We start from the raw sequence: 23,124 nt of genomic DNA on the forward strand, positions 1-23,124 counted from the left end.
TCCTGCAACAATTTTAGTCCTGTAAGGTATGTCAGGCTTAAAGAGAGTGTGAGTGGCTCAAGGTTGTACAGTGAGTTTTGTGGCTCAATGGAGATTTTAATCTGGATCCCCTTACTCCTAGCACAATATTAACTATTATGCCACATTGGCTCTCAGCCTCAGGACAAAACACTCTTTTGTACTTTGTAACTGGAGTTGGATATGCCCTGTGTATACCTACCCCACAAATTTCTAAACTGGAACAAATAACGCAAAATCATTTAATGTGTAAAATCTATCTATTTCCACCATTTAGAACAATCTGAACATGCAAAACTATTCAAGCTTTGTATAACCTTCCAACTGTTACTGTGGTTTTTTTGACATGAAACATTTTCAGTGTTTAAGCCTCACAACCTACACTTTCCAAAGATGGAAATATTTGACATGAATCACTAGAAAAGACAATGATACTTGATAAGGTGGAAGGCAGTACAAAAAGAGGATGCCTCTATTACAGATGAATAGATTCAATGAAGGAAGCCATGGCCATGAGTCTACAAGATTTGAGCAGGGCTGTTGAGGATAGGTTGACTTGGAGGCCTCTTATTTGTAGGGTTGCCATAAGTCAAGATAAAATTGACAGCAGTTAACAACAGCAACAGCTGGGACATGTTAACGTATGAGAACAGCCTCTTCTTTCTTTCCTCCCAAAGAAAGCAATCTGACTCTTCCAGTTGAAGGCTAGGCCAGTCTAGCCTTCCAGCAGGGATGCCCTGGCTTTTCCTTATAGTCCTCTTTAATCCATCTGACAATCCAAGCAAGGACAGCCAGGAACTTGAGATTTCAGCCTGGCGTTTTTCCAGGAGTGGTACTGATTTGCTGCCTGCTCTTCTAAAAGCGCCAGTGTGGGCTCCTGAAATAATCTCTGCCATGACCCCTTCAGAAATGCTAGGAATTTTCCTGCCAGCCAGCTCCAGAATTCAAAGAAGTAGAGGCATGAGGGCAGGAAAAACAATATTAAAATGGTTAAGAGGTAGAGAATCTGTAGCCAAGGGTCCGTAGGGGAATTTTATTATGTTGTTATTAGCTCAAATATTGCAAGAGGGGCTGGCTACAAGAGCCCACCGAAATCGCCCTCCCGATATGTATACGGAGTAGACCAGGGGATCCCAATAAATAAAGCTGAGACGGATATTAATAACTAGATGTCTAATTTATTGAAATAGGAGAAAAACACATGTGTTGCGCATACACTCACACAAACACTCAGGACTCAGGAAAATTAGGGTTGGAAAATAGGAACAGATTTCAGGCGTCACTAATGGAGATGCTTACCAGAATGTAGATTCCCTCCGGGAAGCGAATGGAGTGGTGGACAGTGAGACAAGTCTGCTCCGCAACCTGGGAGTGAGCAGAAATGCCGGCTACCAGAACAGAGGTCCGACTGACGTGGAGTAAGTAGACCTTGTAAAATGGCGCGCTGAGCAGCCAAAGTGGGGACTTTTTATAGGCCAAATCTGGCCTGAGGCAAAGAGGCTGGCTTGGCCGAAACAAAGGTGTTCTAAAGATTTTCTTTTCACCTGGATGTCTGCCTTAGATAGTATAAAGGGCTTATGCCACTCGGACAATAGGTTCGAGGAGGAGGTTGATAGCTTCAGGGAAGGCAATCCTTTTACTCTTCCCAGCCTTGAGATAATCCCTTCATGCGACTTCCCCAGACCCTCTGAGATGTTAATATGGGAACTCCCTTAGGGGAGGTGTACATGTCCTCTCGCTTTGCCAGTAATGGCGGACAGGCTTGGAGTCTGGGGTCATCCAAGGGTTATCATTGATTCCAAAATTTATATAAAATTTATATAAAACAGCATGGGTAACAAATCCATATCTCTTCTTCTGTTCTTGCTGCTTCTGGAGTCGGGTAGACAGCCATAGTGGCCTAGTGATGCAAGCAAATGTCAAATAGCAAAGTTGTGTGTTGGGTGCCTTCAAGTCATTTCTGACTTATGGTGGCTCTAGGCCTAAGGCAAACCTATCATGGGGTTTTCTTGGAAAGATTTATTCCGAGGAGGTTTGTCATTGCCTTCCCCTGAGGCTGAGAGAGTGTAACCCAGTGCATTTCATGGCTGAGCTGAAAATTGAACCCTGGTCTCCAGACTTGTCCAATACTCAAATCACTATGCCACGTTGGCTCTTGATAACAAGGTATCAATTTGCATTTCCATCTTTCCTCTCTTCTACCATGGAGCTCAAATTGCCATGGAGCTCAAATCAGACAGCCTTCTAGACCTGTCCTGGTTGTGCCTGCTTAAGTCCACTCATGACAGGGCATGTCTTCTCTTGGTAATTGTGAAATTTGGGGTTGTCTTCCTCCCTGCACAGCAACCAAAACCTGCTGCCCAGATTTACCATTTAGCTGCCACAGCCATTCTCATACTGGCAAAGAGTGGATGGGATCACAGAAGCATCTGTCTATATTCCCCTAGCCAGACATAGTCCAATGACATAATCTGCTGGGGCTTTTATGGTACCTCAAGAGAACTTGGTGGAAGATGTCTTTGGACTGCATCTGGCCTTAGAGATAGGGTTGCCATAACCCGGCTGCAACTGGGTTTTTCCCGGTTTTGGCGGCACCTGCCCGCTCCTGGCACGGGTGCCATCCAAAAACCGGGTAAAGCCCGGTTGCAGCGGGGTTGCGGAGCAACCCGGGGGGCCTCGCTGCCCTCCTCCTCCTCCACCGCGCATGGCCGCGCGGAGGAAGAGGAGGGCAGCGAGGCCTGGGGCGGAGGAGGCTGCAGGGAGTGGCGCCTGCTGCATGCAGCCGCGCCAACCTCCCCGCCTCCCTGCAGCCTCCTCCCTCCTTCCTGGCCTCTGTGGAGGCCAGGAAGGAGGCGAGGCCCCGGTGATCACCGGCAGCCTCGCGCCTTCCTCCTCAGCCTCTGCGGAGGCCGGGGAAGGAAGGGAGGCCTCGGCGATTGCCCGAGGCCTGGCCCTTCCTCCGCTGCCTCCGATCGCGGCGAGGCCCAGGGCCCAGGCGGGGAGGGAAAGCCTCCTTAAGTGGAGGCTTTCCCTCGCCGCTTGGCCTCCACGGGAAAATGTAGGACAAAATTTTCAAATGTAGGACACATTTTCTGTGTCCTACATATGAAAATTTTGTCCTACATTTTTCCCGTTTTGGAGGTCCGGAGTGATGGCAACCCTACTTAGAGACGTAGCCAGATGCTTCTCCTATACCCCATTTTCCACCAGCAATGGAACAACTGTTGGGGACAGTTATCACAGTGCAACAGGGAATCCTGGGGGTGGTGAATGGGGAGGCAAAACAGAGTTCTATATTTGGAACTCTTGGGGTGCATAGGCACTGCAGAAATAATGCAGTTTGACACCACTTGAACTACAGGACCCTGAGTTTTGTGAGGCACCAGCACTCTTTGGCAGAGAAGATTAAAGGTTTTGTAAATGTGAAATCCCTAGGATTCTATAGGATGGAGCTACAGTAGTTAAAGTGGTGTCAAACACCATTAATTTTACAGCATAGAAGCACCCTTAGACTAATTGTGGTCATTTGTAGTATCTCAGTTATTATCAGCAAAGGTAGCTGGGGCAGGAAAAAAAGTCTACAAGCAAAAGGACTAAAGGAAGTCAGACACTATGGAGTTTATCATACAAGGGAAATTGGAAGTATAATCCAATAGCAATCCGAACGCAATCATGGGGTTTAACGTTATTGCATGATAGACTACCACATGCAATTTTGGGCAATGGGAAGTCAGTCCGAATGCAATCATGGGGTTTCACGTTATTGTGTGATAGACTACCACATGCAATTTCAGGCAATGCGAAGTCAGTTCGAACGCAATTTGAATTCACATAAATTCACTGAACTAACGAATTCATGTGAATGCGTTCTGGCCCCACTTTCTTTTCATTAGAAATTAAGAGAAATTCCTCCCGTGTGATAAACTCCTAAGGAAAGCGTCAGTTCAAAGCCAGTAGATTTTGCCTGCCTTTCTTCACGATTGTTGTGCAGCCCTGGATAACTGTAAATGCTGGCATGGTGAACCCAACACACCATTTGTTAAAATGCACATTGTTTTCAAGGCAAATAATTTCTCAGACTTGATACTCAAGTCAATGTATTTCACTTAGGGAAACAGGCAGTCAGGTCTGTCAATGAAAAAATGTATTTGGAAAGGATAAAACTAATGGTTTTGTAGTTCAAGGAGTGAAATAGAACTCTTTAGCAAAGAGGTCCCTCACTAAATACCAAATCCCAGAATTTCATAGGTTGGGGACATGACAGGTAAAATTGGGATCAAATTGCTGTAACTGCATAGTATGGCTAATCAGTAGCTGTGAAGAAGGCAACTTCCAGTGTTGGGGATCATTAGCAAAAGAACTGAAAATAAAGCTTTCAGTATAGTTGGGCCCCTGGTATCCACTAGGGTTTGTTTCCAAAATCCATAGATGCTCATCTCATATAATGACATAGTAAAAAATTGTATCCCTTATATAAAATGGCAAAATCAAGGCTTGCTTCTTGGAATTTATATATATTTTAAATATTTTCACGCTTTGGATGCTTGACTCCATGGATAAAGAATCTGTAGATACAGAGGGCCAACTGTATCATATCACCTTTCTGGAAACTGATAGCATAAAAACATTTGGATTATAGGATAGAGTTCTGGGAACTACATCTCAAAATGAGTATTGCAAAGCCACAGCTTTCCTGAAGGAGTCAAGATGTTCCAGCTATTTTTTGAAGTCATCTTGCCATATCCCGCCTGGGGGCGGGACTTTCCCGGTTTAGGGCGGGTCCGCACAGTCCCGCCCTGGTTTGGCCCCGCCCCCGGGATTCCCCCCCCCAGCGAGGCCCTGGAGGCGGCTCCGCAATCGCAGAGTCCTCCAAGGCCTCGCTGGGGCTTGGGAGACGCTGTCTCCCAGGCCCCAGGGAGGCCTTGGACAAGGTTTTAAAATGTAGGACCTTTTTTTTTTTAATTTCCTGGCCAGGAAATTAAAAAAATAAGGTCCTACATTTTAACACCTTGTCCTACATTTTCCCGGTTTGGAGGTCATCAGGGATGGCAACCCTAGCGGGTGACCAAACCTATTCCAAACAGAGGGTGGACTCTAAGAAAAGAGACTATCATACATTTTCAAGTTGCCCATTCAAAGTTGGTACCATGGTGTAGTGGTTTGAGTGCTTGGGATTCTGGGAGACCAGTTTTTGAATCCTGTTTGGCCATAGAAACCCAGTGGGTGATCCTAGGCACATCACACTCTGCTTTAAAGGAAAGCAAATCTTTCCATGAAAACCCTGTGATAGGTTCATCTTAGAGTTATCACAAACTGGAAAAGACACAAAACAAGAACAAAACTGCATGGAAGCCATACCAGTCTCCTTGCTGGTCTTCTCCAATATGGTGCAGTATCTTGAATTTCTATTTAGATTATAGTATCCCCGCCCTGTATATATATATATAGCATGTGTACGTATAAATCAAGCAGAGTAAATCTGAGTCCTTTCTTGATCCTCCTTTTTTTTTTTTGGCAATGCATAAGTGGCCACTTCACAACTGACTGGGATAAAATACTTGCATTTAGATGTAAAGTCTCCTTAACCTGGACTGTTCCAAGGATCTGGCCATCCACAAAGAAGTGCACCCCTGTCATGGATGGGTTTGACTGGCAGGAGGACGGGTCCCCAGCATCCTGTGCAGGTGAGTTATGGGTGAGCTGCAGGCATGCATAGGAGAGCCCTTTTAATAGATTTGTTCTTTCTTGCAATTATTCTTAAAGAAGCTCATGGTAACTTTCCTCCTCCCTTATTATTCTCAGTATAACCCTGCCAGGCAGGTGAGGCTGACTAACTGTGACTGTCCCAAGATTACCAGTAAATTTTGCAGCTGAATGGAAATTTCACATTGCAGACGGACCAAGACAGTTGGAGCAAGTAGAATAGAGTTTGGACCAGTAGTCCCCAAAGTGTGCTCTTTAAGGGATTTTGGGCTTCAGCTCCCAGAACCCTCAGCCATGTTGGCCAAAAGTCTGGGATTCCGGGAGGTGAAGTCCAAAATCCCTTAAAGAGCACAGTTTGGGGACCCCTGGTTTGGACTATTGGTTTATATTTTGGTTAAAATCATTTTTAAAGGCACAGTTAAGTAGCCCTGGTGACGCAGTAGTTAAATGCCTATATTGCAGCCACTCCCTCACAAACCACAATTTTTAGAGACAGAGCCACAAACCATAAGGTTGTGAGTTCAATACCAGCCAGGGGCTCAGGTTGACCCAGCCTGGCATCCTCCTGTAGGTCGCTAAAATGAATACCCAGCTTGTTGGGGGCGATTAGCTTACACTTTGTAAACCGCTTAGTACATAGGGTAAGTGGTATAGAAATGTACTTGCTATTGCTATAAGAATTGTAAGCACTGGCTGATTGTGGTGAGAACTTCCATAAATTGCAGACCATTAGTTTCTTCTAGCAAAAACATTAAATCATAAATTTTGAAAATGTTTCACTAACAAATTAGTGAAAATTGTTCCACTAACAAAGCCGACACCAGCAAACTAATCTGTCTTTCATCCCCCCCTCACATACACAGATACATGCACACATTCTTCCCATACCAATACGAACTATTAATTAAAAATATACTGTAGCCATGAAAGCAATTTCTAATGCATGAATTTTACAACATGTTACTGGAATGCTTCCCTCACATGTCTTTTTCACTCCATTTTTGGAGAAATATTATTATTGTTTTATTTATTTATATCCCATCTGTTTCCCAATATAAGGACATTGGTCTTCCTTGCCTCTCTGTATCTAACATCCTTATCTCTGTGAAGTCAAAGGCTTTCATGGCCAGCATCCATAGGTTTTTGTGGGTTTTTTGGGCTATGTGGCCATGTTCTAGAGGGAGCAAGCTTGTTTTCTGCTGCTCCGGAGACTAGAATGCGGAACAATGGATGCAAACTGCAGGAAAAGAGATTCCACCTCGACATTAGGAGGAACTTCCTGACAGTAAGGGCTGTTCAACAGTGGAACACACTCTTCCCTCGGAGTGTAGAGGAGTCTCCTTCCTTGGAGCTCTTTAAACAGAGGCTGGATGGCCATCTGTCGGGGATGCTTTGATTGAGAGTTCCTGCATGACAGGAGGTTGGAGTGGATGGCCCTTGTGGTCTCTTCCAACTCTATGATTCTAGAAGAGTTTATTCCTGACGTTTCACAGCATCTGTGGCTGGCATCTTCAGAGAAGATGCCAGCCACAGATGCAGGCGAAACGTCAGGAATAAACTCTTCTACAACATGTCCACATAGTTAAAAAAACACACACAATAAACTATCCTTACCTCTATTTGAGCAATTTTCAGGGACGGAGCCATGTTGGGTTGTTTCAGCATACAAAGAAAGAAGTGCTACTTTTGAGATTAACCCATTTATTTCTGCATTATTTGTTTGCTCCTTTTCTACAAATTGAAGAGACTGAGTCCATGAAAGCTTATGTTGAAATAAATAGGTTAATCTTATAGGTGCCACTGGATTTCTTCCTTAATTTCTTTTGAAGAAGACAAGTGTAGTGACAGGAGACTTTTGCTTTCAGAACTTGCAAAAGCTAACCTTTTGTTTTTTCTTATTATTATCTGTTAATTACACCCTTTCTACTTTACACAGAAGGTTATTATCCAGTAAGGAAAGGGGAGACATTCAATGGAAGATACCATGTGGTACAGAATCTAGGATGTGGCTACTTCTCAACAGTCTGGCTTTGCCAAGATGTCGGGTGAGTAAACATAAATGACATGCTTTGAACAGCTTTAGTTTGTCACTATGGCTCTGATGGGACTAGAAATGCTTTCTCTTGGGAAAGGGCTACAGCTCAATGGTACAAAGCACATGCCATCCACACAAAAGTTCCCAATTCCTGATATCTTCAACTTAGTATTGGAAAAGCAGCTGTGATTGTTGCAGCGTCACACTATATTTATACATAAGGTTGGGAGGCTCTGTGAAGCTCTGTTGTGGTCAGGTTCTCATTTTCCCAGTACTTAGGCCAATCTAGATCCAGTGTGGGACAGTGGTTTGAGTGCTGGACTACAGCTCTGGAGACCACGATTTGATTCCCAGCTTGGTCATGGAAATCCACTGGGTGACCTTGGACAAGTCACATGCTCTCAGCCTCAGAGGAAGGCAATGGCAAACCCCTTTTGAACAAATCTTGGCAAGAAACCCCCAGGATGGGTTTGACTTAGGTTTGCCATAAACCAGAAACAACTTGAAGGCACACAACAACAACAACAACAACAACAACAAGTCCAATCAGTCCCAGTCCCAGATCCACTTGATATTTTCCCCTTTCAATCTACATGAAAATCCATCCAAGTTTATTATGCATTTAAAAAAAAAAACCTCTGCAAACTGTAATGAAAAGGACCTTTTTTGCATAATAAAACTGATTTCCCCCCAAATGTTTTTAAAGAGAGCTTTGAAATGAATAAAACAATTGATGCCCAGTTTTGTGAGGTTTTTGGTTGATGTAGTTGTTGTTCCTGTAAATGGCAGAAATGTAGTTTTCAGGACTGTCTTCCACTTTGTATTTACCATAGGTTCATTGCAATGTGAACTGACTGAATTGCTCACACACCATCTCCTGTACCATGTGGATTTGCAGCATGCACACACACACCTTCTGGAAAGTTTATCCATCTGTATATAATAATATTATATACTAGAGCACAGATGGCCATATAAACCTTGTCAAATACAGGATCTATAAAATGGATATGTTAGTATAATCCAATGACCTCTTTTGCCTTTAATTGAACTTTGATATCAAACTCCATCCTGAAAGGGGTACCTTGTCACATAGGCCTGGATGGAAAGTGCCTGGATGTTACTTCATGTTTCACCCCCTCGGTTTGACGACCTTGTGATATTTATGGATTTCCCCACTCAGTTGAACCTGTTGCTTTTATTGTTATTGTGACTGTTTTTAGATACTGTTTTGTTTTTATCTTGATGGTTTTTTTACTTAAACTTGTACGCCGCTTTGATCAAAAATTGGAAAAGTGGGATATAAATAAACTATTTATTATTATTATTATTATTATTATTATTATTATCTCTTTTGCTGTATTAATAAAAATATATTTTAACTTGCATGCTGGAATCTAGTGTCTTGGAACCAGTAGACACAGGTAAAAAACCTCCTGCCTTTTAAAGTTACCAAAAAGACTTTTCGTCACTCCGATGAGCTAATTACTTAATTAATTCCCTTATAAAAATTAATTTGGGGCAATTTTGGTAATAGATAGCAAAAACAAGAAATGAATTTCAAGTAGAAAAATGTCAGTCCTTTCCTTCTCAATGGCATGTGAGCAATATATGTCATTTCTTCTTGTTGTGTTCCTCCAAGTCATTTTTGACATGGCAGCCCTAAGGGGAACCTATCATATTGATTTCTTGGCATGTTTCTTCAGAAGTGATTTGCCATTGCCATCCTCTGAGACAAAGAAAGTGTGACTTGCCCAAGGTCACCCAGTGGGTTTTTGTGCTCTATCAGGAAAATGAACCCTGAGTCCAACACTCAAACCACAACATCACACTGGGAATCTCTAGTTAATGAGTAGTCACTACTGTTGTGCATCCTGTCCCCTCCAGCTGGCAAACAGTGGTGTATCAAGCAAAAGGCAGGGCCCCTATAGGGTCCCGCACAACTAAGTCCTTGGTGTACCATGGATAGCTGGCAAGGGGGGGGGGGGGGCTGGACGTGTCATCCTCCAGTGCCCTACTCACCAGCACTGCAGAACTCCATCCTCAGTGCAGTTGGCTGGATTTTAAGGTGGGTTTGGGGGGCAATTATGATTGTGGCAAGGGTGCCACAGTTGTAAATGTAAATAGGAAACAATTATATGGTTGTAAGCCTAACGTATGGCATTGTAACTGACTAACTTTATGTCACTTACTTTTTAAAAAAATAAAATAATATTCTGTTATTAAAGTAGCGGTTTCCTCTTGCCCTCAGTTTCTGAGTTTTGTTCCAGGAAGAAGAAGTGTGTGGCTGTGAAGGTGCCGAAAGGTGGAGAAGATTTTGTCGAGGCAGCCTTGGATGAGGTCCTCCTCCTTCGCTGTGTAAGTAACTCTGAAGCATCCTCCTAAAACTTCACAAAGAGCAAGCAGGCTCATTTTCAATTCCAGACAGAGTTGGTGGGGGAATCTTCATTTTTTTGGACAACTTGCATAGAAATGTTCAATTTTAGACTACAACTGGCTGTGCAGCTTGGGGGGATTCTAGGAATTTGGGTCCAAAAAAGTAAATGTTTCCAAGCTCTGTCTGGAACTGGTACATTAACACAAGAATTAGTCTCAGGGATTGGGTATTTTCACTTAATCACAAACCAACATCTGGGGAGGAGAGGGATGACAAGGGGACTCATAAAAATGTGCACTCTGTACAATTTCTTCTTCTTCCCTTTTTGCAGGTGAACAGTAAAAGGAGAAAAGACCGAGCCAGTGATCATGTCATACGTTTCTTGGATGATTTCAAAATGATTGGAGAGAACGGGTTCCATATCCTTTAGTTAGTTAAAAACAAACACACCACCCAAAAACAGGCCACAAGAACCTAGACTGGTTCTGAACATGACATTATGTGGAGAATAGGGTGGTTGGGCGTGTAGCTTAATAAGTGCTGGAATTATTTATTAATTTGTTTATTTATCAATTCATTTCCCAGCTCTGATCAAAAAATACATTGACACATCCAGCCAGTTATGATTGAATGCATCCAAGTCCCAATAGGAAAGGATCTCCATATTTTTCTCCTGAATCTATGGTCAGGCAACATCTTTCTTAGGACATGACATCAGTTCATTTATTCATTCATTCCTTCTCCCGGCATGAGACCTAAAGTGGCGTACAGTAATTTAAAAAGAAAAGCTTGGACAAAATTTTATTTTCTAAAAGTTAAAAAATAAACAACAAAAAGTATACAGTTAAAAAGAGTTGAAAATACATTTAAAGCATAAGATACAAGATAAAAACACAGCACAGCAGTTTCAAACTCTCTTTTGCTATGTGATTAAAAATCAAATACCTGCCTAAATAGAATTTTTTTTGCCTGACTGTGGAAAAAGAACAGAGAAGGGGCTAACTGAACCTGCGTGAAAAGGAGTTCCACAGTACGGAAGCAGCCACTGAGAAAGCTGTTTTTCATGTCCTCATCAAACATGCCTGTGATGGTGGTGAGAATGAGAGAAAGCCCTCCTGCAAAAATCTTAAAACCCAGGCTGGCTCTTATTGGGAGATATGGTCTTTTAGCTATCCACTCTGAGGAGGCTGCAACATCATCTATGCAGAATATGTGGGAGCTGGCATGTTGTTGTTGTTAACTGCCATAGAATCGACCCCAGCTCATGGTGACCCTATGGATGAGACATCTCCAAGACCTCCTGTCCTCTCCTGCTCTACTTAGGTCCTGCAAATTCAGGCCCCTCACCTCCCTGATTGAGTCCATCCATCGGGCATAGGGACGTCCTCTCTTTCTCTTACCCTCTACCTTTCCTAGAATTATTGTCTTTTTCTAGTGATCTGTGCTTTCTCATGATGTGGCCTCAACTTGATCATCTTGGCTCCCAAGGAGATTTCAGGCATGATCTGTTCAAGGACCTATTTGTTTGTCTTTTTGGCATGGGATCCTCATCACTCTTCTCCAGCACCACATCTCAAATGAGTTGATTTGAATGGGAGCTGGCCCAGGGGAGAAGAAATCCAGCAGTTGTCTCTGACCACTGGATAAGATCCCATCCCCATCTGTGCAGTCAGATGAAGCCAGTTGCTCCTGTTGGAAATGCACTACCGTGTGTGGGGCAAGCTGTAGTTAGCCAGCTCAGGAAAGAGCTGGGATGTGCTAAATTTTTAGTTATTTTTGGACTGCAGCTCCCTGACCTCTTCATTTTAAGGGGCATCCAACTGGGAAGGACCCCCATCCCCTTTTCCCTCCCTCTCCTCATCCTCAACCTGATCCCTTGCAGAGCTGTTGTCAGAGTAATAGTGAAATCAGGCAGCTTTTTCTCAGTTACCAGATTCCTGACTCCATTCAACATGTGTGCTTAGTGTTTGAGTTGCTGGGGCCTTCACTGCAGACTCTGCTGACTTGTCAAGGAGCCCATGGCCTCCCATTGCCTTTTGTGAAAAAAGCCACACAGCAGGTGAGTAAAGCCACTTCAGCAGAGAGCAGTGCCATTGCCCAGGATACTGGGGACATTCGCCAGGGACTACAATGGGTTCTTGTTATCCACTGGGGTTTGGTTCCAGGATCCTCCATGGAGAACAAAATCCATGAATGCTCAAGTCCCATTAAATATAACAGCATAGCAAAATGGTGTCCCTTATATAAAACGGCAAACATCAAGGTTTGCTATTTGGAATTTATACTTTTTAAAAAATATTTTCAAGCCATGGATGCTTGAATCCATGGATGAAGCATCTTTGGATAAGAAGGTCTGACTGTATATGTATCAACAGGACATATATCTTGCCCTGCAGTGCCTGCTGTCACTTGGTGGTAGCTCTGTCGTGCCTGCCAGCTTCAGATTCCGACATGACTTTCAGCCCATTATGGCCCTGGTGTGACTAGAGGGTCATTCAGACGTCGGGTTTTTTTATTACGACAACACTCACGCATTCCGGGTTTGTTGTTCACACTATGGAACCACATCGATGTGCATCTCTGCAAGTTCAACTTGCTGTAATAGTCCAAATACATAACTTTTCAAAGCTTTGACCCTCAGCATTTTTTATATGTTGCAAATGGTATTGCTATCTGCTACCTATCCTGGAGAAGTACACATGCACTTATTCTTGATGCATGTACAAAATTTCATCATTTTCTCTGGCCCCACAGGCACTTCCTCCAATTTCTATCAGTTGACTATGACAAAATAGTATGTTGAGAAATGAATATTTGGTTTGGTGTCACATTCACTTTTCCTGGGGTTGTCCGAGTGAAAACTAGAGAGGGCTCTTGTAATGTTAATGGTTCTGTAAAAAAGGAAATTTCAGCAGGTGTTGATTGTAATGCAGCCAGGTAACATCTGCTGAAATCCCCTCTTCTACAAAGCCGCTAAAGGTACAGGAACCCTCTCCAGTTTTCACTTGGGCAAACCTAACTCTAGCAGTTGCTGAAAGGTTGAAGGGTTCCATAGTATTCTTAGACAATACTACATGATGCACTTTTGTTTATGCAGGTGCTCCAAGGCTTGCATTTCCTGCACAAGGAATGCCGCATCATCCACGCAGACATCAAACCAGAGAACATCCTGCTGTATGTCACAGAAGAAAGTTTGCAGACTCTCCTACAGAACATGGCTTCCTTCGAACATGGGACAGGAGGAAGGCCAAAGAGACCAGGTTTACTGCTTAGACAGGCTCTTTTTGCTTGAAATGAAAGCATGTACCTCTTACCAATTGGCTTGGTGATGTTGTCATTAATATGTGTATGAGGAGAGGAATGCTGGGTTGGGAGATAGGCGGGATATAAATAAAATGAATTGATGACAAACTGATGACAAATTTTCATGTAAATTGTTTTCAAAGTGCAGACCAGTGTGGAAATGGTAAATAAAAATTGGGGGGAAAACTAAAAAAAGAGAAACTAATGGACAGAGTCATTCATATCGACACTGCAAACCTTGTGAAGAGCAATTGATCAAGAGCAGAGCTTGAAAAGGTTACTTTTTGGGTTGCAACTATCAGAATCCCTCAGCCTGCATGGACAGTGGGAGCTGTAATCCAAAAAGAGTACAATTTCCCAGCTCTGATCAAATTGTACATTGACACAACCAGACAGTTGTGTTTGTATGTATCCAAGTCCCAATAGGAAATGATCCCACATTGTTGTCCTGAATCTATGGTCAGGCAACATCTTTCTTAGGGCATGACATCTATAATTAAAGATAGAACAAACAAATCAGAGGATGGAGTGCAGGGCAGGGAAAGGGAAAAAAAGACCTGATGCTGAAACCACAATATTTGTATTTAGTCAAAGTCTTAAAATGGAACCTATATTACAGGACAGGTTCGGCTGGATGCTATATTAGGCAGTGTGCAGGTTTGACTTGTTGAGTTAGGATTGTTGAGGCAAGGAAATAAATAATAACTAATCTCCATTTTAAAAAGAAATCACCAGTTACCTGGTTCTGTTTCCAGTTTTAAGCAAAACATGCATAATCATTGGAAGGCAGAAGGAAAGAGCAATATAGTTTTTATATAGACAAGGCTTATGGTTATTTTTTTAGATATTGTGCTACCAAAAGCAAGCAAATGATAGGCAAATTCGGTACTGCTGTCTAATGGTTGAAGGGAAAAGGACCCACAAAAAGCAAAGTCTCATATTTTAAAACTGCCTCCAGTTTTAGGGTCCCACACAGTCTTGAATTACTAAATTTGGAATTTATATAAGATACACATTTTTGCTATCAGTGTTGGACTAGGGCTCTGGAGACCACTGTTTGAATCCCAGCTGGACTGTGTAAATCCACTGGGTGACCTTGGGGGAGTCATACTCTCTCAGCTTCAGAGGATGGCAATGGCAAACCCCCTCTGAAGAAACCTGCCAAGAAAACCCTGTAATAGGTTTGCTTTAGGGTTGGCATGTTGGAAATAACTTAAAGGCACACAACAACAACAACAACAATAACAAGATAATGTCTGCAGTAGACTAAATCTACACATCAGCTCTAAACTTATTTCAGCTGTTTTGGATCAATTATCATGCTAGTGCTGTTAGATCAGGGTCAATGTGCATATTGGCAGGACAGGTACACTTTCCAATGGTCCTAATTTGGCAAAGACAATCCCTATTAATCCTCTTCCATGCCATTTTTCCCGCTTCTATTAAAATGTCCCAGTTTCTCTCTCCTCCCCCCACTTTCTCCTTTGTCCTCACAGTGCAAGGATAGTTTGTACTCCATTAACTCAACAGAGAGGAGAGAAGAGGTGGAATCTTGCCCTCCCTTGTTGGCTCAGGCAAAAGCCAACTACTGCAGCCTCCTCTAGCTTATGTGCTTTTCCTCATTAGTAACATTTATCATCTTGCTTGGCCACCTGTGTCCCATCTCTTTTCACCTGTGAACTGTTGAAGTGTATGTACTAGTAACTCTATTAATTTAAAATCTGGATTAATATAATTTGGAAATCTCACGAGTTTATCTTCTTGTGTTCTTTCCATCCAGATGACATGACTGCTCTCTTGGACTGTTGTAACCTAATGAAAATGGGAGTGAAAATTGCAGACCTGGGAAGTGCATGTTGGACTGTGAGTCTGTGCCAACCTTTGCCCTTTTTTTGTCAGTTTGTTTTTTTATTTTATTTATTATACAGTGAGCCCTCTGTATCCACGGATTCAAGCACCCACGGCTAGAAAATATTAAAAAAACATATAAATTCCAAAAAGCAAACCTTGATTTTGCCACTTTATACAAGTGACACCTATCTGTTGTATTTAATGTGACTTGGAACTAAACCCCAATGGATACCAAGGCCCCGCTATATATCTTCTTTAAAATCATCCACATAGATATAAATTTAAACAGACCTAAAAGATTTACAAAGAACTTCAAAGACAAAACACACCAATAACTAGACAAAACTTCCTAAAATATATTTTTCTGTTATCCTATCAGATTTCAGAACCTCTAGATCATATAACACTTATCTCGTATATCCCAATTACATATCTCCAACATCTTAAATATTTACCTATTACTATATCTTATTCCAAGCCAATTACAAATTCATTGTCCCATTCCTTAGTTAACTTTTTCTCAGCTTTTGCCTTTTTGAGCCACTTATTTCTTCTTAGTGTTCATGTTATTACTTTCTTTTAGTACAGAACTGTAGTACAGAGTACTATAGTGAGCTTCATGTTGTGAATGATTAATCATGTTAGCAAGAGGACCACAAACCATGTTCAAAATAGAAGAGAGCATCATTTTGATTTGTGGAACTGTACATGAATAGGGCCACACCTTGGTGAGGACCTCACCAAAGCTTGGTAAAACTATTTTTTGGATACAGCTCCCAGAATTTTCAACCACCAAATCCACCATCTGAGTACAGCCCAGCTGCAGCCCAGGTCCCGTAACGTGCTTCGGCAGCGACTGTTCAAAGTTGGGAGCTTTCCGGCTTTGAAAAATGGCTGCTGAAGCGTGTTAAGAGAGCCGGGCTGCAGCCAGGCTGTACTCGGATAGTGAATTTGGTGACAAAAGCCATGCGATATAGGACCTGGATGCAGCCCGAATTATACTTCAGTTCGAGAGTGGTAAATTGCATTATTAAGATGTGCTATAATCTCCTAAATGTACTGAGCTAAGGAAGGGGCAGTAGTAATCTGGACAGAGTGGCAGAACAATACCAGTCAGAATGGAAAAAAGAAACAATCCTGTTTCTTTTATCCAAATAGAGTTTGGAGGAGGCACCTCTTTTTGGACTACAACTCCAGAATCCCCCAACCAGCATAGGATTTTGAGAGAAATAGTCCAAAAGATACCATTCCCAAGCTTGTAAATACCCAGTGTGTGGCTCATGGGCCATACCTTGCCCACCTCTGAACTGAAGGCATGTGTGGGAACCCACCCTCAGTTAATCTGTGATTTTCTTTTTTCTGTTGTAGTACAAGCCTTTCTCCAGAAAGATTCAGACTCAGCCCTACAGAGCTCTGGAAGTCCTCCTTGAATTAGATTACAGCACCCCAGCTGACATCTGGAGTGCCGCATGCCTGGTAGGGACCTATTCCACCAGCATTTCTAATGCAATTATGATATTTGCCTTTGGAATCTCAACCATCTGTTTGCATCTGTCCAGCTGGAAAATAAGAACTGACTGCCAGTCAACTGAATGCACTCTCTCCCTGGTGATCTTGCCATCATTTCCAGTCTTAGTTTTGACCTCAGGGCCACACATACTTGCCAAGTCCCTCTTTCATGATTGCTGCTTCCTTTCTTTTCTCTCTGTTATTTTGTTGTTGTTGTGTACTTTCAAGTCGTTTCCAACCTATGGTGACCTTAAGGCAAACCTATTTTAGGGTTTCCTTGCCAAGATTTGTTCAGAGGAGTTTTGCCATTGCCTTCTCCTGAGGCTGAGAGAGTGTGGCTTGCCCAAGGCCAACCACTAGGTTTCATGGCCGAGTGGGGAATCGAATGCTGTAGTCCAGCACTCAAACCACTATGCCACACTGGCTCTCCTCTGTTACTTTATTAATCATAAAAAAACAGGCAAGAAAAGTAGGGCACATGTTTTAATATTTATAAGCATTTGACCCAGTTGCTAAATGTAAGCTAAAAGCATAATGTTTTTTAGCATAATTCAGGTTCTAAAGCTGAGCAATAGACTGAATCAGTCTATGCTGTACTTTCTAAACCAGGCACTTTTGTTTATGGTCAAATGGTCCATTTAGAGAAAATGAAGACTTGGGACACATCTGTACTGTAGAAATAATGCAGTTTGACACCACTTTAAGCACTATAGCTCCATCCTATGGAATCCTGGGATTATAGTTTGACAAGGTCTTTAGCCTTCTCTGCCAAAGAGTGCTGGTGTATCACAAAATTACAAACCACATTATTCTATAGTATTAGGGTTGCCATAATTCTCTACTATTAACAGGGACAAAATGTAGGACAAAATTTAGAACAAAATATAGGACAATTGTAGGATAAAATTTAGACCAAAATGTAGGACATTTAAGGTCCTCCATTTTTCTTAAATGTCCTACAATTTTGTCCCGGTTTATAGTAGAGAATTATGGCAACCCTATATAGGATGGAGCCATTGGCAGTTAAGTGGTGTCAAAGTGCATTTTTCCACAGTGTGGATCAGGGGTAGGCAATCTGCGGCCCGCGGGCCGGATGCGGCCCGGCAAGGCCTTGGGACCGGCCCCAGCCCAGTCCTGCCGCTGATTGCCGCCGGGGCCTTTGGGGGGCAATTGTCTATAGAACCCTCAGAAACATGCATTTATACTAACATTTTTTTAAAAATCAGCAAATTTTTTCGTGTGTCCTCCATTTTTTTTTAAAGTGTCTTCCATTTGAAAATTTTGTCCTACATTTGTCCAGGTTTATTTATATATTTAATTTAAAAAAATATTTATTTTTTGGCTTCGGCCCCCCAGTTGTCTGAGGGACAGCAACCCGGCCCCTGGCTCAAAAAGGTTGCCTACCCCTGGTGTGGATGCACCCTTGGTCACTATGGTTTAGTTGCACTCTAAAGGCTGTGTGCAAGATCTTAGATTGGAGCTACATGCCAGATTTAGTAAAATAGGTGGATTAGATTTTTAGAAAAACTGCAATATTTGCAGAGCATACAGGGGAAATTAAAGGTTCTTTGCAATGCTTTAACCAACAATTGGGATCTTTATGAACTAGCTGTCTTTTCTTCAGAGTTCTTTCATTTGTATCTTTCACTGTTAAACATATGTGAAAATAGTTTAGATTCATGGTTTTGACATTCCCTTGCAAGTGATAACTAGGCTTTGGGGAAGGACATGCATAAGTTTTTCACCACATGACCAGGCCCTAAATCTTCAGGGTACCATGCCCCCTTGGCTTTGGAGTTTATCACACAGGAGGAATTTCTCTTAATTTCGAATGAAAAGAAAGTGGGGCCAGAACGCATTCATGTGAATTCGCTAGTTCAGCAAATTTACGTGAATTTGAATTGCGTTCAAACTGACTTCCCATGCCCGAAAATAGCTTGCCATTGCCCAAAATTGCATGTGGTAGTCTATCACGCAATAACATTAAACCCCATGATTGCATTTGGATTGCCATTGGACTATACTTCCAATTTCCCTTGTCTGATAACGTCCTTTGTCTCAGCTGCCAGTGCTTCCAGAACAGACTTTCATCACCTGTTTGCCTGGCCTCCGTTATGGAAATTTAGAGGGAGGGGGGTGCGAATCAGAGAATATCATCTTGCATTCATAAACTTTCCACATTTTCTGACTTTATTATTATTATTATTAACTTTTATTTATAAAGCGCTGTAAATTTACACAGCGCTGTACATACAATCTTTTAGTTAGACGGTTCCCTACCCTCAGGCTTACAATCTAAGAAGACACAACACAAAAGGAGAGGGGAGTGGTGGTGGGGAATGGGACTTCTCTTTCTTTCATTTGTTTCCACACAAAAAAAAAAAAAAACCATTAAGAAAATAAAAAAGGAATAGTGGGAGAGATTGAATAAATTTTGATAGTTAAAGATTTCCTGTATCATGGATTAAACATTGACCAGAATGGAGACTTCAGTCAAGAAATCAGAAGAAAATTAGGAATGAGAAGGGCAGCTATGAAAGAACTAGACAAGTTCCTAAAGAGTAAAGATATACAACTGAGCAGTAAAGTTAGAATTATCCAAGCCATTATATTCCCATCAGCATGTATGGATGTGAGAGCTGGACAGGGAAGGAAGTGGATAAAAAGAAAATGAATTCATTTGAGATGCAGTGCCAGGGAAGAGTATTGAGAATACTGTAGACATCCAATAAGACAAACAAATGGGTCCTAGAACAGATCAAGACTGAAATCTCCCTGGATGCCAAGATGATCAAATTGAGGCTGTCACACTTTGACCACATCATGAGAAGGCACAGATCACTGGAAAAGACAATAATGCTAGGAAAGGTAGGGAAGTAGAAAGAGAGTGCAAAGTGCAAAACAGCCCTAGCCAATTCAGACCTTTCCTTTGTGGTCAGAGAGGGACAGTTTATTTTATTTTATTTTATTTTATTTTATTTTATTTTATTTTATTTTATTTTATTTTATTTTATTATCCCACCTTTCTCCCAAAGTGGGACGCCAAGGCAGCTAACATATATAGAACATCATCAACAAAACTGACTCTTGCAGAAACATGGGGGCCACTTGTTTTCTCTCCTCCACTTTTCAGGTCATAAGATTTTTGAGGTTCACATCATCTCTCCTTACATGTGAACATTTATAAACATCTGTGTCGCAAACTATGTGAGAAGTAGAGTTCAAAAAGTCATGTTTATTTCTTAGTGTCCTTCATTGATTGTAATATGTGAACTGGCCTTTAGCTGAATGAATTGAGAGAACTATTTCATGTTGTAGGCTTTTGAACTGGCAACTGGAGAGCGTCTCTTTGAACCCCAAGCTGGGCAGTATTTCTCTAGAGATGAGGGTAGGAGAGACTATGTATTGTCTTCTATAACACCATTTTCTAGGAGAAGGCTTTGCAATGAAACATCTAACCTTTGTTTTCCCTCCATTTTAGATCATGTGGCTCGAATTATTGAACTTCTAGGCAGAGTTCCACCCAAGATTGCTTTGTTCTGGAAACAGGCATCAACTTTCTTCAGGAGACCAGGTGAGAATGTGGGGGTAGGGACTGGAGGCAGTGCTAATGGTATAACTCTTGCCATCCTGACATTTGGAAGAACAGAGGCTTGTGTAATACACTCTTCATACTACATTCCAGGCCCAAGTCCAATACTGTATTACAGTGGGCCCTTGGTATCTGCTGGGGTTTTGGTTCCAGGACCCCTAGGGTTACCAAAATCTGTGGGTGTTCAAGTCCCATTATATACAGTGGCATAGTAAAATGGTGTGTCTCATATAAAGTGGCAAAATCAAGGTTTGCTCTTTTGAATGTATATTTCTTTGAATATTTTCAAACTGTGGATTGTTGAATCCGTGGATAAAAAAATCCATGGGTACGGAGGACCAACTATACATTTTATATTTGCCTAGTATGAACATGGAGACCTTGTAAAGCCTTGTAATCAGGACGAATGTAAGAGGTTTCCAACTCAAGTTGCAACTGTTCTTTCCTTTGTGTTTTGGCAGGTGCACTTCTGCGAATGTCCTGGATCTCCTCTTATGACCTCTATCACATCCTTACTGATAAATACAATTGGCCAAAGCATCAGGCAGCTCCATTGACCAGTTTTCTCCTATCGATGCTGGACTATGCCCCAGAAAGAAGAGCAGCAGCTGAGAAATGCCTTCAGCATCCCTGGCTCAGTACCTCTTAACCAGCTTGGTCTGGTTCTCATGCTTTCTGTCAGTCCTAGCTTCTGATTTAGAAATGGGACATACTCAGGACAGACATTTCTTAGGGCCAAACTGGAGCTGACATTAATTGCAAGAATTCAGTTAACAAGCATTTTGTTGTTGTATGAATCTTGCAGCTGCAGGAGAGCTTGAGTAGGTCTGTGTGTGTATGCTTGTTTTTCTCTCCTTGACATGCTCTTGATAAAAATCACCTTTCCTGAGCACTTTTAACAATTTAAAAGGAAGGTGCTATTCACACCAAGGGAAAATTCTCTTGAAATGCAAATACAGTCGGCCCTCCACATTTATTTCTTTGACTTTTGCAGATTTGATTTTTCATGGATTTTATTAATATGTCCTCTTTAGGAATCTCTAAATCCTCCAGCATGACTCTGCCAGAAGCTGACCATAGAGTCATGCTGGAGGATCTAAAGATTCCTAGAGAAGACACTTAGAATCATAAAATCATAGAGTTGGAAGAGACTGCAAAGGCCATTCAGTCCAACACCCCCCCCCGCCATGCAGGAACTCTCAATCAAAGCATCCCCAACAGATGGCCATCCAGCCTCTGCTTAAAGACCTCCTAGAGAAAGCACTTCTTTGGTAGGTCCTCTAGCGCAATTCTATGGTCAACATCCACCTGATGTTGACCATACAGTTGTGCTAAGACATAGAGATTGCTTGAGGGGTGTTCTCTCAGATAGAAAGAAAATAGTGCTTTTTTATTGGTGGTTTTCCCACTTTCATAGGAGTCCTGCACTCCTAACCCCAGTGAATTTGGAGGACCAACTGTAGTTTTGGTAAGGCAATTTTTACTGAGACCATGGCAAGAGAAGAAAGAGTTAAACTCCCCTATATGGTGAGGGTCTGGAACTAGTTCTTCCAGATTTTTTTTTTTAGTACAACTCCCATAGACCCTCAGCACTGGTTATTCTGGTTAGGGCTAAGCAGAGTTATAGGCAGTAACACCTGGAGGGCCAATTGTCTATTCTTGTTAAATGGGGCTTCTTGAGTTTGTTTCTGGCTACTATTTATCAGAGGCTAGGTAAACTACAGATGTGCGGGATTGCCTTTTGTAGGTTTTCTTTTTTACCAATCCCACTAACTAGAACCTGGGGCAAAAGACCTATGCTTAGCATTAAACAACTATGGGAAGTCGAAGGCTTTCATGGCTGGCATCCATGGTTTTTTTGTGGGTTTTTCGGGCTATGTGGCCATGTTCTATAAATTTTTCTTCCTGACGTTTCGCCAGCATCTGTGGCTGGCATCTTCAGAGAATGCATTCTCTGAAGATGCCAGCCACAGATGCTGGCGAAATGTCAGGAAGAAAATTTTATAGAACATGGCCACATAGCCTGAAAAACCCACAAAAAACCAAATAACTATGGCTCCAGAAATCTATTTTGAGCACCAGAAATGAACTTCCTGTCTATACATACACTTTTTTTTTATTACACCAAGCTTTCTTCATTTCATGAGTATAATTTGGGAATGTGGGGAAGGTCATTTTATTGCTGCTGTTGTCAAACATCTGGGAGTCAGAAATACTTGCCAAACTGCTGGAATTAAACCAGAGATCTGTCAGCAGTGATCCCAAGCTATCTCCTGTTTACCAAAGCTGGAAAAGTTGTTTCTTAGGACTAAAACCTCAAGAACCCTGCAGCCAGCATGGGCACTGGGGATTCTGGGAATTGTATCCTCCGCAAAGTAACTTTTCCAAGGTCTTCGGGGGCTGCCTCTGATAGAAATAACAAACACATGCACAATTAATTATATTCTTGTAATTAATGTCATAGCTAGTATTTCTCCCCCTGCTCGTTCTGCATGATTTGTACCAGCAGTTCAGCTAGTTTTGCACACTTTGTACCTCATCCCAAGTCCTGACCTGACTAATGATCCAGTTCCACATTCTTAATGTGACAATTTATATCTCATAAAACAGGTGCTAATCTTACCATGATGTCTTTTACATTTGCCTGGACAAGTGTTTCCTCTCACCAATTTCCTCACGCTCCACTCAGTATCATTATTTCTACATTTTTAAGGACCCATCCCAAAGAGAACCTTT

General features: G+C 42.0%; 1 protein-coding gene across 1 annotated transcript in view; it reads left to right on the plus strand.

Moving 5' to 3' along the window:
• LOC149321217 (SRSF protein kinase 3-like) overlaps positions 1-22,284 on the plus strand; it is a 28,585-nt gene extending 6,301 nt beyond the window's left edge. The window contains exons 2-12 of the mRNA XM_089517499.1: positions 5,587-5,702; positions 7,658-7,766; positions 10,027-10,114; positions 10,465-10,552; positions 12,086-12,192; positions 13,231-13,393; positions 15,217-15,299; positions 16,656-16,763; positions 20,115-20,184; positions 20,278-20,370; positions 20,850-22,284. Of these exons, the coding sequence (XP_089373625.1) occupies positions 5,587-5,702; positions 7,658-7,766; positions 10,027-10,114; positions 10,465-10,552; positions 12,086-12,192; positions 13,231-13,393; positions 15,217-15,299; positions 16,656-16,763; positions 20,115-20,184; positions 20,278-20,370; positions 20,850-21,037 (1,213 nt within the window). The 3' untranslated portion in view covers positions 21,038-22,284. The remainder of the gene's footprint in view (positions 1-5,586; positions 5,703-7,657; positions 7,767-10,026; positions 10,115-10,464; positions 10,553-12,085; positions 12,193-13,230; positions 13,394-15,216; positions 15,300-16,655; positions 16,764-20,114; positions 20,185-20,277; positions 20,371-20,849) is intronic.
• Positions 22,285-23,124: the final 840 nt, after the last annotated feature.

Source organism: Sceloporus occidentalis, unplaced genomic scaffold, assembly GCF_023333645.1.
Source record: "Sceloporus occidentalis isolate IW3139 unplaced genomic scaffold, rSceOcc1.0.p SCAF_1, whole genome shotgun sequence".
Taxonomy (NCBI): Eukaryota; Metazoa; Chordata; class Lepidosauria; order Squamata; family Phrynosomatidae; genus Sceloporus; species Sceloporus occidentalis.